Source organism: Mus musculus, chromosome 13, assembly GCF_000001635.26.
Source record: "Mus musculus strain C57BL/6J chromosome 13, GRCm38.p6 C57BL/6J".
Lineage (NCBI taxonomy): Eukaryota > Metazoa > Chordata > Mammalia > Rodentia > Muridae > Mus > Mus musculus.
This window is the reverse complement of record NC_000079.6, coordinates 61345697-61358507: the sequence shown is the minus strand read 5'-3', so window position 1 is coordinate 61358507 and position 12811 is coordinate 61345697. Positions and strand designations below refer to the sequence as shown.

Genomic DNA, 12811 nt, shown 5'->3' with positions numbered 1-12811 from the left:
AGATCATCAAAGCTTTTTAAGGAAATGTTCTAACTCTCATCTTGAGGTACTATTGAGATAAAATGACTGGCTATTATGAGATCCATAGCCTAAAGGTGTTTCTGTAATGTTCTCTGTGAAGGTCCACAAGTTCAATTCTCCACATTACACTAAAGGAAGCCCACATCCACCCCTCCAGGATAGGTAAGATCAGATTTCAGTAGAAGCCTGGAGGCCTGATCCAGTGACCCTTATAGCCAATTGGTAGAAGGAAAAGGTTGATGAGGTGGGCTGACTTGGTATTTAAACTCATAGTGAGGTGTTGCTGGTCCAGATCCTGACAGCCCAACAACCTCTGAAGAGACTGTGGAGTGCACCAAGATAGCAGCAATCATCAGAGGTGGGGCCCTGACTCTACTTTTCCTGGAAGGAAGCCTTGAGAGACTCCTTGGAAAATCAGACAGGCCCTCATAAATAAGAACATCTTCTAAACGTCAGCAGCCCCCATTGTGTGGAAGTGGGGGAGGGTAAGGAAGTCAGAGAGGAATCCAAGCCACACCTGGATCCAGGTTTGTATGGGTTCCAATTCATTGCATGGCTGGTAATGATCAGAGAGAATGACAGCTAGTACATGCACAGTAGGTGCATGTTTATCTCACCCCAAGCCTAGATATTTAATTTTTGAACATTTCCACTAGATAAAAGCTCATTTTCAAGATTGTCATATGCAGAGGAAATAATAGGTGGCATGTCTCTGGCCAAAAAGTATAAGAGGCATGGCTTATGAAACCTGGCTTGACCTGACCATGAAGTGATAAAATGTCTTTATGTATTACTTCATCGTTCCTGGCGGCATTGGCTTCCAGTATCCTTCCCATGTGAGATTTTCCTCACTGAGGTAATGAAAGTGTGGCAATGTCCCAAGGTAGATTAGAGTACTAGTAACATTTGTCTTCTCTTTATTTTCTAAGGAGGGAAGTCTAGAATATTTTCTTTGAAAAGAGGATGTTTCAAATAAACTTATCTCCATCTCTCTACTAAAATTGGATGTGATACAATCTAAGCCCCAAGTCCAGAAGAAACTTCTGACTTACAATCACATGCTACATAAGAATTTTGTATCACTACATATTCTCAGATAAATGTTGTAAGTCCCTAGATATGTAGGTTCTTAAATTTGATGTCCATGGTAATCTCTCTGATCATGCAAATTTGCAGTGCATGCCATTTTACGTCAGAACTTTGCCCACATGCTGTATAATTTTAAGTTAAAACTAAAGGCCATCCAGAGCATTTTTAGCCCAAATTAATATTTAGCTATTTCCCAAATTTTTGAGTAAATATCTGGCAGAGTAGTTAGAATATTTTTCTCCAGCATGGATGGTTATATATATATATATATATATATATATATATATATATATATATATATGTATATAAGGGTTGGTATAGTCTCTGATTTGTTTTTCTTTATTCTCTAGGTACTTGGAACATGACTCCTACTGTCTTCCTGTCCATCCTGTGCTTGGGAGTGGCCTTGGCTGCTCCAGCACCTGATTACAATTTGGATGCCGAGTGGGAGGAGTGGAAGAGGAGCAATGACAGAACATACAGCCCAGTAGGTCACATAGATACACAAAGAGTGCCCTTTGAGAGATTTTCGCTCATAATGAGTTTTCATGGATATAATAGTAGCCTTAGATGCCACATCTACCTGTGGTAGTAATGTAACATGGGATGAACACACGGTGGCCACATGCCTGTTCATCAGAATGTTGAGAGTGGTTTGTTTGTTTCCCTGAGATCCCTCTCTATGGCTTGTGCATATCTGTAGCAGCTAGTCCACATGCTCAGCTAGGGCAGAAGCATAATCAGAAGTAAATGCCATCAATTACATTTATTTCCAGGAGGAAGAAAAACAGAGGAGAGCAGTGTGGGAAGGAAATGTGAAATGGATCAAACAGCACATTATGGAGAATGGCCTGTGGATGAACAACTTCACCATAGAAATGAATGAATTTGGTGATATGGTGAGTGTGACTTAAACGGATTCACATTTCTGCCTTTGCTGTTTTATTGTTTAAATGGAGTCTTGATGTTCTTTTCTGTGAAGACTGGTGAAGAAATGAAAATGTTGACAGAAAGCTCATCTTATCCTCTAAGAAATGGGAAACACATCCAGAAACGCAACCCCAAAATCCCCCCAACTTTGGATTGGAGAAAGGAAGGCTATGTGACTCCAGTGCGAAGACAGGTATAACAACATCACATCCCTGTATTACCAAACTACTAGGATACAATATTCATTTGGTATGCCTGTGTTATTTGACTGTGGTATGACATGCAGTTCACTTAATACTTTTCTATAACCTGAAAGCCACAGGTACTCAGCATTCTGTTACTAGTAACAAATGTTTCTTGGTTGTCCCAAATAATGAGGAAGCCCTAATACATTCCTTAGCAATTATAAGCCCATATATGTACAGTATCATTTCCGGGCCTTACTTACTTTTGAATCTCCACCTATGGGTCCATTGTATTTCTCTCCAGACTTAATTTATTCCATAAATGACATTTATCACACCTGCAGTACAGTAGAACACAGCTTTATATGTGTGTGCTTGTTGCGCTATTCACTGTTGCATTAGACACCTCCCTATGGAGACTGACCCCTCTTACCTAGGCACCCATCAAATGCTGATAGTTTACCTTTTTTTGATAAAGTATGGAACTGCTTTTTGTACATGGCATTCTGTTTTTCCCTGCTCAGGGAAGTTGTGGTGCATGTTGGGCTTTTTCTGTGACTGCATGCATAGAAGGTCAACTGTTCAAGAAAACTGGCAAACTGATCCCACTGAGTGTACAGAATTTAATGGACTGCTCAGTATCTTATGGCACCAAGGGCTGTGATGGAGGCAGACCTTATGATGCCTTCCAATATGTGAAGAACAATGGAGGTCTAGAAGCTGAGGCAACCTATCCATATGAAGCAAAGGTAAGTGAATGTCCTATCTTGTCATATCAATTCAGGTTGAGCAAGGGGAAAATATCAGAAAAATACACTGTATTCAGAGCTCACATTGAATGTAGAATTTCTCTGTGCCCCATCAGGGCTGCCATTACAGTACCCACCACTGTATAGTTCTTTGATTCTGTGTTTACTGTTTCTGTGCACATGAAGAATGTGCAAACCATTCCACATATGATACAGTTCTGCACCATAAAATTCTCTTATGGATAAGAGATGTCATTGAAGACATGAGAGCTGATTTTCAGCTCCAAATATCTCCATCATATTTCACTGCCGAGGAAGCAGTGTAGAAGCACAGACATGGGGGTGTTCCATTGCAAAGTGCAGTGTTATGGTTTTGAATTATGCTCTCTAGAGGGTAGATTGAAGTCACCAAGTCTTGTAACTTTATCTTTTATAGGCAAAACACTGCAGGTACCGTCCTGAACGTTCTGTTGTTAAGGTCAACCGCTTTTTTGTTGTTCCAAGGAATGAAGAAGCTCTACTGCAAGCTCTAGTAACACATGGACCCATTGCTGTTGCAATTGATGGTTCACATGCATCCTTTCATTCATATCGGGGAGGTAAACATGTTTTCTTCTAGATATTAATGAAGAATGCTAGTACCACTTTGCTGTGTTGATGTCCAATTTTGTGTATGATTTGATGTGTACTAGCTTTTTTGCTTATCCATGCATTAAGTACATTGCTTCTATGAGACATGACATTTTTTTTTATTTTTTTATTAGATATTTTCTTAAAATACATTTCAAATGCTACCCTGAAAGTCCCCCATACCCTCCCCCTGCTCTGCTCTCCAACCCACCCACTCCTGCTTCCTGGCCCTGGCATTCCCCTCTACTGGGGCATATGATCTTTGTAAGATGAAGGGCCTCTCCTCCAATTTATGCCTGACTAGGCCATCCTCTGCTACATATGCAACTAGAGACACAGTTCGGGGGGCGGGTGGTGGTATTGGTTAGTTCATATTGTTGATCCTCCTATAGGGTTGCTGACCCCTTTAGCTCCTTGGGTACTTTCTCTAGCTCCTTCTTTAGGAGCCCTGTGTTCCATCCACTAGATGACTATGAGCATCCACTTGTGTATTTGCCAGACATTGGCATAGCCTTATGAGAGATAGCTATATCAGGGTCCTGTCAGCAAAATCTTTCTGGCATATGCAATAGTGTCTGGGTTTGGTGGTTGTATATGGGATGGATTCCCAGGTGGGGCAGTCTCTGTATGGTCCTTCCTTCCATCTCAGCTCTGAACTTTGAGACATGACATTGCAATCCACATGAGTAATTCATTATTTATCATTATTTCTTAGCTTTTTTTTTTACTCTACTTTTCTCTGCTTGGTGTATCTTAAGATATGGAGTTGCCTTTCTAGAACTGAACTCTAAAGAGTATCTTGAATTAAGTAATTTATGCTCAGTTATGATTTCCTGGAATGACTTTCTCTTAGTAAAAATGTAAGATGTCAAAGTATCTTATATGGGTATAAGGAAGGATGTTTTGTTATTTCAGTCCAATTAGAAAATGCTTCACTTCCTGTTGTCCCCATGGTCAGCTTTCTGGAATATTTCATTCCCTTGATTTTATTTTTCAGGTATATATCATGAGCCAAAGTGCAGAAAGGATACTCTCGACCATGGTTTACTATTGGTTGGCTATGGCTATGAAGGCCATGAGTCAGAGAACAGGAAATATTGGCTGCTAAAGAACAGGTATATGTTGTGAAAGTTACTTGATTTTAAGATCCGGATGGATTTTCTATTGGCAGTTGGATTTTTAGATACTAGTCACAGAACGCATTGTTGCATTAAATTGAAAAAAGAACATGTTCTTTTTTGTTGTTCAAATTTATGTGTATGTGAGTGTGGGGGTGTGATATTGATATCAGTTGTCTTCCTCAGTGCTTTCTCATCTCATGTACAAGGCTCAAATTTTTCTGATCCTAGAATTTTCTATTTTGGTGTTAAGCTTATGCAGTTCATTCCAGTTATGTCCTGGTTTCTGTGATTAGAGTTTGACTGGGAAAACCTCTTACCTTTACAAAATATTATTGTCAATTATTTGTAAGTTGTGTGTTTGTATGAATGAGTTCTTTGTGGGGACAGATGCTTTTTCGTACCAGAAGACACCATTTTTCCCAGAGATCCAATTAGAGAGGATTGTGAATTCACTTACATGGGTGCTGGGCAGGATTTTTTTTTCGGTTGAAGAAGTCCAAGGGGGCCCTAATCTGAAGCTCTAGCTTTAGAAGCCTTATCCTAGCATTAAGTGGAACTGGGAATCATACTCCAGAAGTTACATTTACATGATCTGGCTGATCCCTGTCTTTGGCTGTATCAACTAACATATAATGTATAGCCAAGGAGTTTAGATTTTATCACTTATTTCCATGAGACCCAATATCATACTTGTGCCACTGATTTTCTGTTTCTCAATTAATTGTTATTCCTGGACAACCTATTGGTTGAAGGACATCCCAATTTTCCATGCTGTGACTTTTACTGTCTTTTATGAGATAATTCTTGGTACTCTGGTAGTTGGCCATCTGGCTTTTCTGATGCTTTCTGTTAAGTTGGCCTATAGTTCAGTTCTCAAATGCAGATTTGTTGTAACAATCTATTGTACTGTTTCTTTTCTTGTAAATGGAAAACCTGATTTCTTTCAGCCATGGTGAAAGATGGGGAGAAAATGGCTACATGAAGCTTCCCAGAGGTCAGAACAACTACTGTGGAATTGCTTCTTATGCCATGTACCCTGCATTGTGAGCTGCCTATGTGTATGAAGGAAGGAAAGATATTAAGGCAACACATACAGAAGAATTTTATCCTATTCAAAATGGCCAGCCTCTGCTGTATAAAAACATTTGTGTCACCGAACAACAGGGAAAAAGGTGAAATCTGTTTTATGTTTGGTTTAGTAAGTCATAACCATTGATGATGTTCTGAAGTGACTTATATAACTGAATCCTGTAATGACTTTATTTTATTTTTTTCACTGTACCAAATGCTGTTCTTAAAAATAAAAGTTAACTACAAAGTTACCTTTTCTACTTTTGTCCAGTAACATTTTTGTGTTCAAACACAAAATTGTTCTTGATGATAGACCTTACTGCGGTGCCGATATTATAGGAGGAAGAATGGGTGCCTCCTTTGTGATGGATGCTATTTCATAGCTGTTTTTGTCTGTTTATACAAGCAACTGTAGCCTAAAAGATTATATGAAAATTCCTGTATTTGACATTTTTAGCTGACATGACTTCATTCAGTTTCAATTATTGTCTTCTCCGTGCAATATGATAGCACCACATGCTACTCATCTGTATGGTGCTGGGCTGTGACACCTTCCTCTTTAGTACTTCAATCTTTTATGAGCTTTCTTGAGACTGAGTCAGAGACATCAAGGTGATTATATCTTCAGCTACAAGGATGTACTTTGAAAAGTTTATTCCCTTACCATGCTGAGTGATGACAAGTCATTTTAACGCAGGCTTTTGTATCCACAACCCTATTCTATTGCTGTTTATAGTTTTTCTAGCTAGAGCATAATTATGTGATGTGATTTTCTTTGCCATATGAATGTATAAATAGAAAAATAGAAATACACACTTCTAAGTACTTATTCCATTGGGATATACTATTTATCACTATTTGTAGTCTCAAGCATCTATGGCAGGCATTAGAATATATCACCAGTATAGTCAGATCTTGTTTCAGCTTCCCAAGCTTGTAGCTTGACTACAGAGATTGGTCTTTGGGTCTCAATAACCTTACTTGCATGATCATTATCAAGAGACAGTTCAGAGAAGTGATCGTCTGTACATCTAGATTGACAAGTAGGTCTGCTTAGCCAGACCTCTTTGCCTCACACTTCTTTTTATCATATATCCTATGTATAACTTTTATAAAGACATAGGATTATTAATACAACAAATCTGTGGTTGGGCATATGATCAACTGCAACAGAATTGGAAGGGGAGGCACATTTTCATAGTGATATTTTTCTCCTATCCTTAATTACAGCTACAAGTCAAAGTAAACTTTATCCTGATTACTGTTATCTTGAAGTTGAAGTTCATCCCCACCTCTCCTTTCATCTGGATCCGTTCTCTGACTGTCTCTCATTAGAAAATAACATACTTCTAAGAGATAACAAGAACATATAACAAAATAAAATATAAGATAAAATTAAACCCTTACCTTTAGTTTGGATAAGGCAAACCAAGAGACAGAAAATATCAAAAGAATGCATTGTTATTCACAAAGTGAGAAATACCATAAAATTACTACACTGAAAGCTATAGTACATATGCAGAGGACCTGCTACAGATATATACAGGCCCTGTCCTTGCTGCTTCAGCCTATGTGAACTCATCTGAGCCTTGCACAATTGATTCAGAAGGCTTTGATCTCTTGCTGTCCTCTATACCCTGTAGCTCTCACAGTGTTTCTGCCTTTCCTCTAGGGGGATTCTCTGAGGTCTGAGGGGAGGGATGTGATAAAGACAACCCATTTAGAGCTATATGTTTTATGTTCTGTCTCTCCCTGTCTATCTCTGTGTGTCTGAGTGTGTGTGTGTGTGTGTGTGTGTGATCACACATCATGTTTCTTGAAACTTGGTCCATGATAAGTCGTTGGTATCCTGCTTCTGGTGACTCAATGTGGGTTGTTTTGCCATGAACCTTCATTGAACACACTATGAATGAATGTCCAAAATACCTGAAAATAATCACTCTGTGTATCCTTAATCATGATTTCTTTTTTTTTACTATACTTACTAAGTGTTCTGCATTTATAGAAACATAATGACTTAACTATGGCAAACAGATTCTTTAATATATTCCTATCCCATTCCTCTTTAAATACCCACTAAATATATCTTTGGATTAGGTTGAGAATCTTTAATCTTTTAAATTGCCATTTGAGTTACATTCTTGAGTTTTAGTAAAAAGCCTCTGATGAATTTTGTCTTACAACTGGGTAAGAATTAACAAAAATTTGTGAATATCCCTGAAACATATTTTGCTCTATTATCCTATTAGTTCAAACCTTAAATCACTAGTACTGATAATTATAAAATCAACATATTGAACATTTTTAAAACTGATGACAACAGTGTATATCCTGCAATATCAAGTATTCAGCCATGATTAATTATTATGCCAAAATAAGTATCACATTCTTCTCATTAGTATATAATTCTCCTTCTTAGGAAATGTAAAGATTGTATCCATGGCAAAAACTGTTTGCAAAGTCCACGTTGGTGCTGAAGAGACAGATTAGTCTTTAGCAGAACTGGCTGATGTTGCAGACTGCTCAGGTTGATTTCACAGCACCCACATGGCTGCTTACAATCTTCTTTAACTCTAGCTTTAAGGGATCTGCAACTGTATTTTTGCTCCTGGAGTCACATTTCATGGATTTGGTGCACTTACATACATGTAAATTATAAGTACATATCTTTATTGAACAAACAAGTAAATTTGAATTATCTAGTAAATGTCTTGCTTATATGGCAGCTTTGTATAGTCATGATGTGAGATCACACAGGAATTTCTGACAATCAGGAGTCAAAGGTTCTAAAAGCAAAAGAGCCTTGTTTGAAAGGACTTAACAAGTCTCTTTCTGATCAGGGTCTAGTTGGTCAGAGGGTAACCTTCCTGCTAATGTTTTCACAAGATCATAATTCTGAAGACAACCAAATTCAGAAGTCTTTTGTCTCAGAGACTGTAAGTCCTGATTTTCACAATTTTGTTGGTCTTTTCCTAGACTAACTTGTCATTTGACAAATTCTTGAGTCTTTGGGAAATAAAATAAAAGTGAATTTAGTAATCATCTCTTTGAATTAATAGATTACAAAGAGTGTAGGCTTTTATGTATTCTTAACCATTTTTTTTTGCTCTAGAAAAGCTATTAATAGCAAGTGAGAGGGAGCTAAAAATATACTACTTACTCACACAGTATATCAGCAGGCTCCCACTTTCCTGCTGATTAAGGTCTCTGCTTATGTGATAGGGATATATGTAATTCTAGTCATCTTTGTTGTCAGGGCAACGTCAATACCACTGATGGAGAAATGCTGATTCAAACTCTTTTTAGTGAGGAAACAGAGATATATTGTCCCTTTTTCTTGTAGAGAAATGCTCCATAATCTGTCAAAGTCTTTTAGCAGTTTATCCTAGAGTGGAGCCAACTTACTGTCTTCTATTGGTTATTTTATTTATTTTCATTTCAAATGTTGTCCTGTTTCCTTGTTTCCATGCTACAATCCCCCTATCTCATGCCCACTTCGCCTTCCTCTATGGGGGTGTTTCCTTTCCATCCACCCACTTCAGCCTCACTTCCTTAGTTAGCATCACCCTATGCTGGAGTTTCAAGCCTCCATTGATGCCATATAAGGCAAGCCTCTGCTATATATGCAGCTTGAGTATGGTTCCCTCCATGTGCACTGTTGGTTAGTAGTTTAGTCACTGGAAGCCCTGTGGGGGTCTGGTTGGTTGATACTGGTGTTCTTCCTATGGGGTAACAATCCCCTTCAGGTCCTTCAGTCTTTATCATAACTATTCCATTGGTGTCCCTGTGCTCAGTTTGACGGGAAACTTGGAGCTAGTTTTTTGAGAAAATCAACAAGATAGACAAACCCTTACCCAAACTAATTAGAGGGCACAGCAACAGTATCCAAATTAACAAAATCAGGAAAGAAAAGGAAGACATAACAACAGAAACTGAAGAAATTTTTAAAATCATCAGATTCTACTACAAAAGCTTATACTCAACAAAACTGGAAAATCTAGATGAAATGGATGATTTTCTGGACAGATATCAGATACCAACTTAAATCAGGATCAAATAAACTATCTAAATCTTCCCATAACCCATAAAGAAATGGAAGCAGTCATAAAAAGTTTCCCAACCAAAAATGCCAGGACCAGATGGTTTCAATGCAAAATCCTATCAGATGTTCAAAGACAACCTAAGACCAATACTTTTCAAACTACTCCACAAAATAGACACAGAAGGAACACTACCTAATTCATTCTATGAAGCCACAGTTATGCTGATACCTAAAAGAATATCGATGCCAAAAGACTCAATAAAATTCTCAGAAGACAAATTCTTTTACTGTCTTATGTAGGTCTTCTGTTCTGTATCACTAAAGTTAATCTATTTGCTTATGATTTTCTTTTTAGTTTTTAAAACAATGTAGGTGCCTCAAAATTTATTTTTTTTCTTTTACTGGTAATACTCCTTTATTTAGGCTTTCTGTAGGTTATATCTGGGCCCTGTGAGGATCTGGTTAGCTCCCTTTGCCCTTTGATCACTCCCAGTTGCTGCATTTTTGTTTTTATTGTGCCAGAAAGAATGAATCATGTGTTATATTCTTCATAATGTGACCTTGCAATGAATTCTTTTTTTAAGGATTATTATGGCAGTTTTATTCCTTTTTTGTTTTTTTTCTTTTCTTTTTAAAATTAATTATATATATATATATATATATATATATATATATATATATATATATATATATATATATATATATATATTAGGTTTTTCTTCATTTACATTTGCAATGCTATCCCAAAAGCCCTCCTCCCATACTCTCCCCCCACTCCCCTACCCACCCACTCCCACTTCTTAGCCCTGGCGTTCCCCTGTACTGAGGCATATAAAATTTGCAAGACCAATGGGCCTCTCTTTCCAATGATGGCCAACTAGGCTATCTTCTGCCACATATGCATCTAGAGACACGAGCTCCGGGGGTACTGGTTAGTTCGTATTGTTTTTCCTCCTATAGGGTTGCAGACCCCTTTAGCTCCTTGAGTACTTTCTCTAGCTCCTCCATTGGGGACCCTGTGATTCATCAAATAGCTGTCTGTGAGCATCTACTTCTGTGTTTGCTAGGCCCTGGCATAGCCTCACAAGAGACAGCTATATCTGGGTCCTTTCAGCAAAATCTTGCTAGAGTATGCAGTGGTATCAGTGTTTGGAGGTTGATTATGGAATGGATTCCCGGGTATGGTGGTCTCTAGATGGTCCATCCTTTCATCTCAGCTCCAAACTCTGTCTCTGTAACTCCTTCCATGGGTGTTTTGTTCCCAATTCTAAGAAGGGGCAAAGTGTCCACACTTTGGTCTTCATTCTTCTTGAGTTTCATTTGTTTTGCAAATTGTATCTTATATCTTGGGTATTCTAAGTTTCTGGGCTAATATCCACTTATCAGTGAGTACATATCATGTGAGTTCTTTTGTGATTGGGTTACCTCACTCAGGATGATGCCCTCCAGGTCCATCCATTTGCATAGGAATCTCATAAATTCATTCTTTTTAATAGCTGAGTAGTACTCCATTGTGTAAATGTACCTTATTTTCTGTATCCATTCCTCTGTTGAGGGGCATCTGGGTTCTTTCCAGCTTCTGGCTATTATAAATAAGGCTGCTATGAACATAGAGGACCATGTGTCCCTCTTACCAGTTGGAACATCTTCTGGATATGCCCAGGAGAGGTATTGCGGAATCCTCCGGTAGTTCTATGTCCAATTTTCTGAGGAACCACCAGACTGATTTCCAGAGTGGTTGTATGTTGGAGACCATACCGTGAGAAAGCTTTTCACTGTCTCCAACCCTGACAAGCCAAATGGCCTTGTGCTAGGAGCAGGTCGTCACTCCCTTCTCCCTCTTCCTTTCCTGGCACCTGAGGCTGTAAAAGCTGAATTATAGTCCCCTCTTTCTTATCTCTTCCTGACTCCCATGACTTCCAAGGATATGAGTTACGTGCTGAGCCCGGCCTGACGCCCAAGGCTGTTAAGGAGGATCTATGTTCTGGAGATAAGACGCATAGTGCTCGCCACCTGGAGCCTGACTTCAGCCCTCATATCTCCTGATGCCCACTTCTTTGTTCTTTGTTAATTCCCCTTCAACCCCTCCCTATTCCCCTCCATGTATGCTTTAAAACCCAGTGTTTCTGCCTAATAAACTGAGACCTTGATAGGAAAGATCTACTTGGTCTCCAGCTCCTTTTTCTCTTCCTCCCATTTTCTCCCAGGTTTGTGGTCCCCCTCAAACCCACGAAGGGACCGAATAAGTGGACCTTTGCCTGATGAGAAGCATATCACCAGTGGTAGGCCAAGTTAAGAAAAATCCTTATTGACTTTATAATTACACCTGGCTGGTCATTAACGAGGCTGGTGACTTAGCTAATGCCACCTCCAAAATTGAAGGTTCCATCCCATGGCCCATCCTGAGGGTCGATCTTTGTAAATTAGTCCTAGGAGGTCATAATGACTGGGGAACCCACTCAGTATTCATGCCACAAGAACATGCTGTTGATGATCCAAGACAAGTTGCCTATACCACCCCCAGATATGCTAACTTAAGTCGTAGGAGAACACTTGCTAGTGTTTTAAAAAGATGGGGTATGTATATTTGTCCTGGCCCCAGTCACAGGAGCTGCACTCTTAATTATAAATGTGGTTTTGCCCCTGATTATTTCTGTGTTTCCTGGGGCTGTGAGACCGCCCCTGATTATTTCTGTGTTTCCTGGGGCTGTGAGACCACAGGAGACACCTATTGGAAACCCACCTCTAATTGGGACCTGATAAAGGTCCAGAGCAGGCCCGATTATGCTGCCTGTGCTAGTTCCAACCAGACTTCCCGAGGATGGTGCAACACCTTGGAGATCAACTTTACTGACTCTGGGAAAAAATTTAATTGGGAATATTCACGAGGGGCTGACTGGGGTCTACACATCTATAGAGATGAAAGAGATTTTGGAATGACTTTCAGAATCCAGTTACTTAAGAACACCCCAT

General features: G+C 39.0%; 1 protein-coding gene across 2 annotated transcripts; it reads left to right on the top strand.

Annotated features, from left to right (window-relative positions):
* Positions 1–311: 311 nt before the first annotated feature.
* Positions 312–6047, top strand: Cts7 (cathepsin 7). Of its 2 annotated transcripts, none has more exons than NM_001359387.1 (8): positions 312–379; positions 1461–1597; positions 1887–2009; positions 2093–2233; positions 2750–2974; positions 3411–3573; positions 4602–4719; positions 5673–6047. In NM_001359387.1, exons 2-8 carry the CDS (start codon positions 1472–1474, stop codon positions 5770–5772), a joined length of 996 nt encoding a protein of 331 aa, NP_001346316.1. In that variant the 5' UTR covers positions 312–379; positions 1461–1471; the 3' UTR covers positions 5773–6047. The 2 variants fall into 2 exon arrangements, with proteins under 2 accessions (NP_001346316.1, NP_062412.1); NM_019539.4 differs by having other exon boundaries at positions 312–548.
* The last annotated feature ends 6764 nt before the right edge of the window (positions 6048–12811 follow it).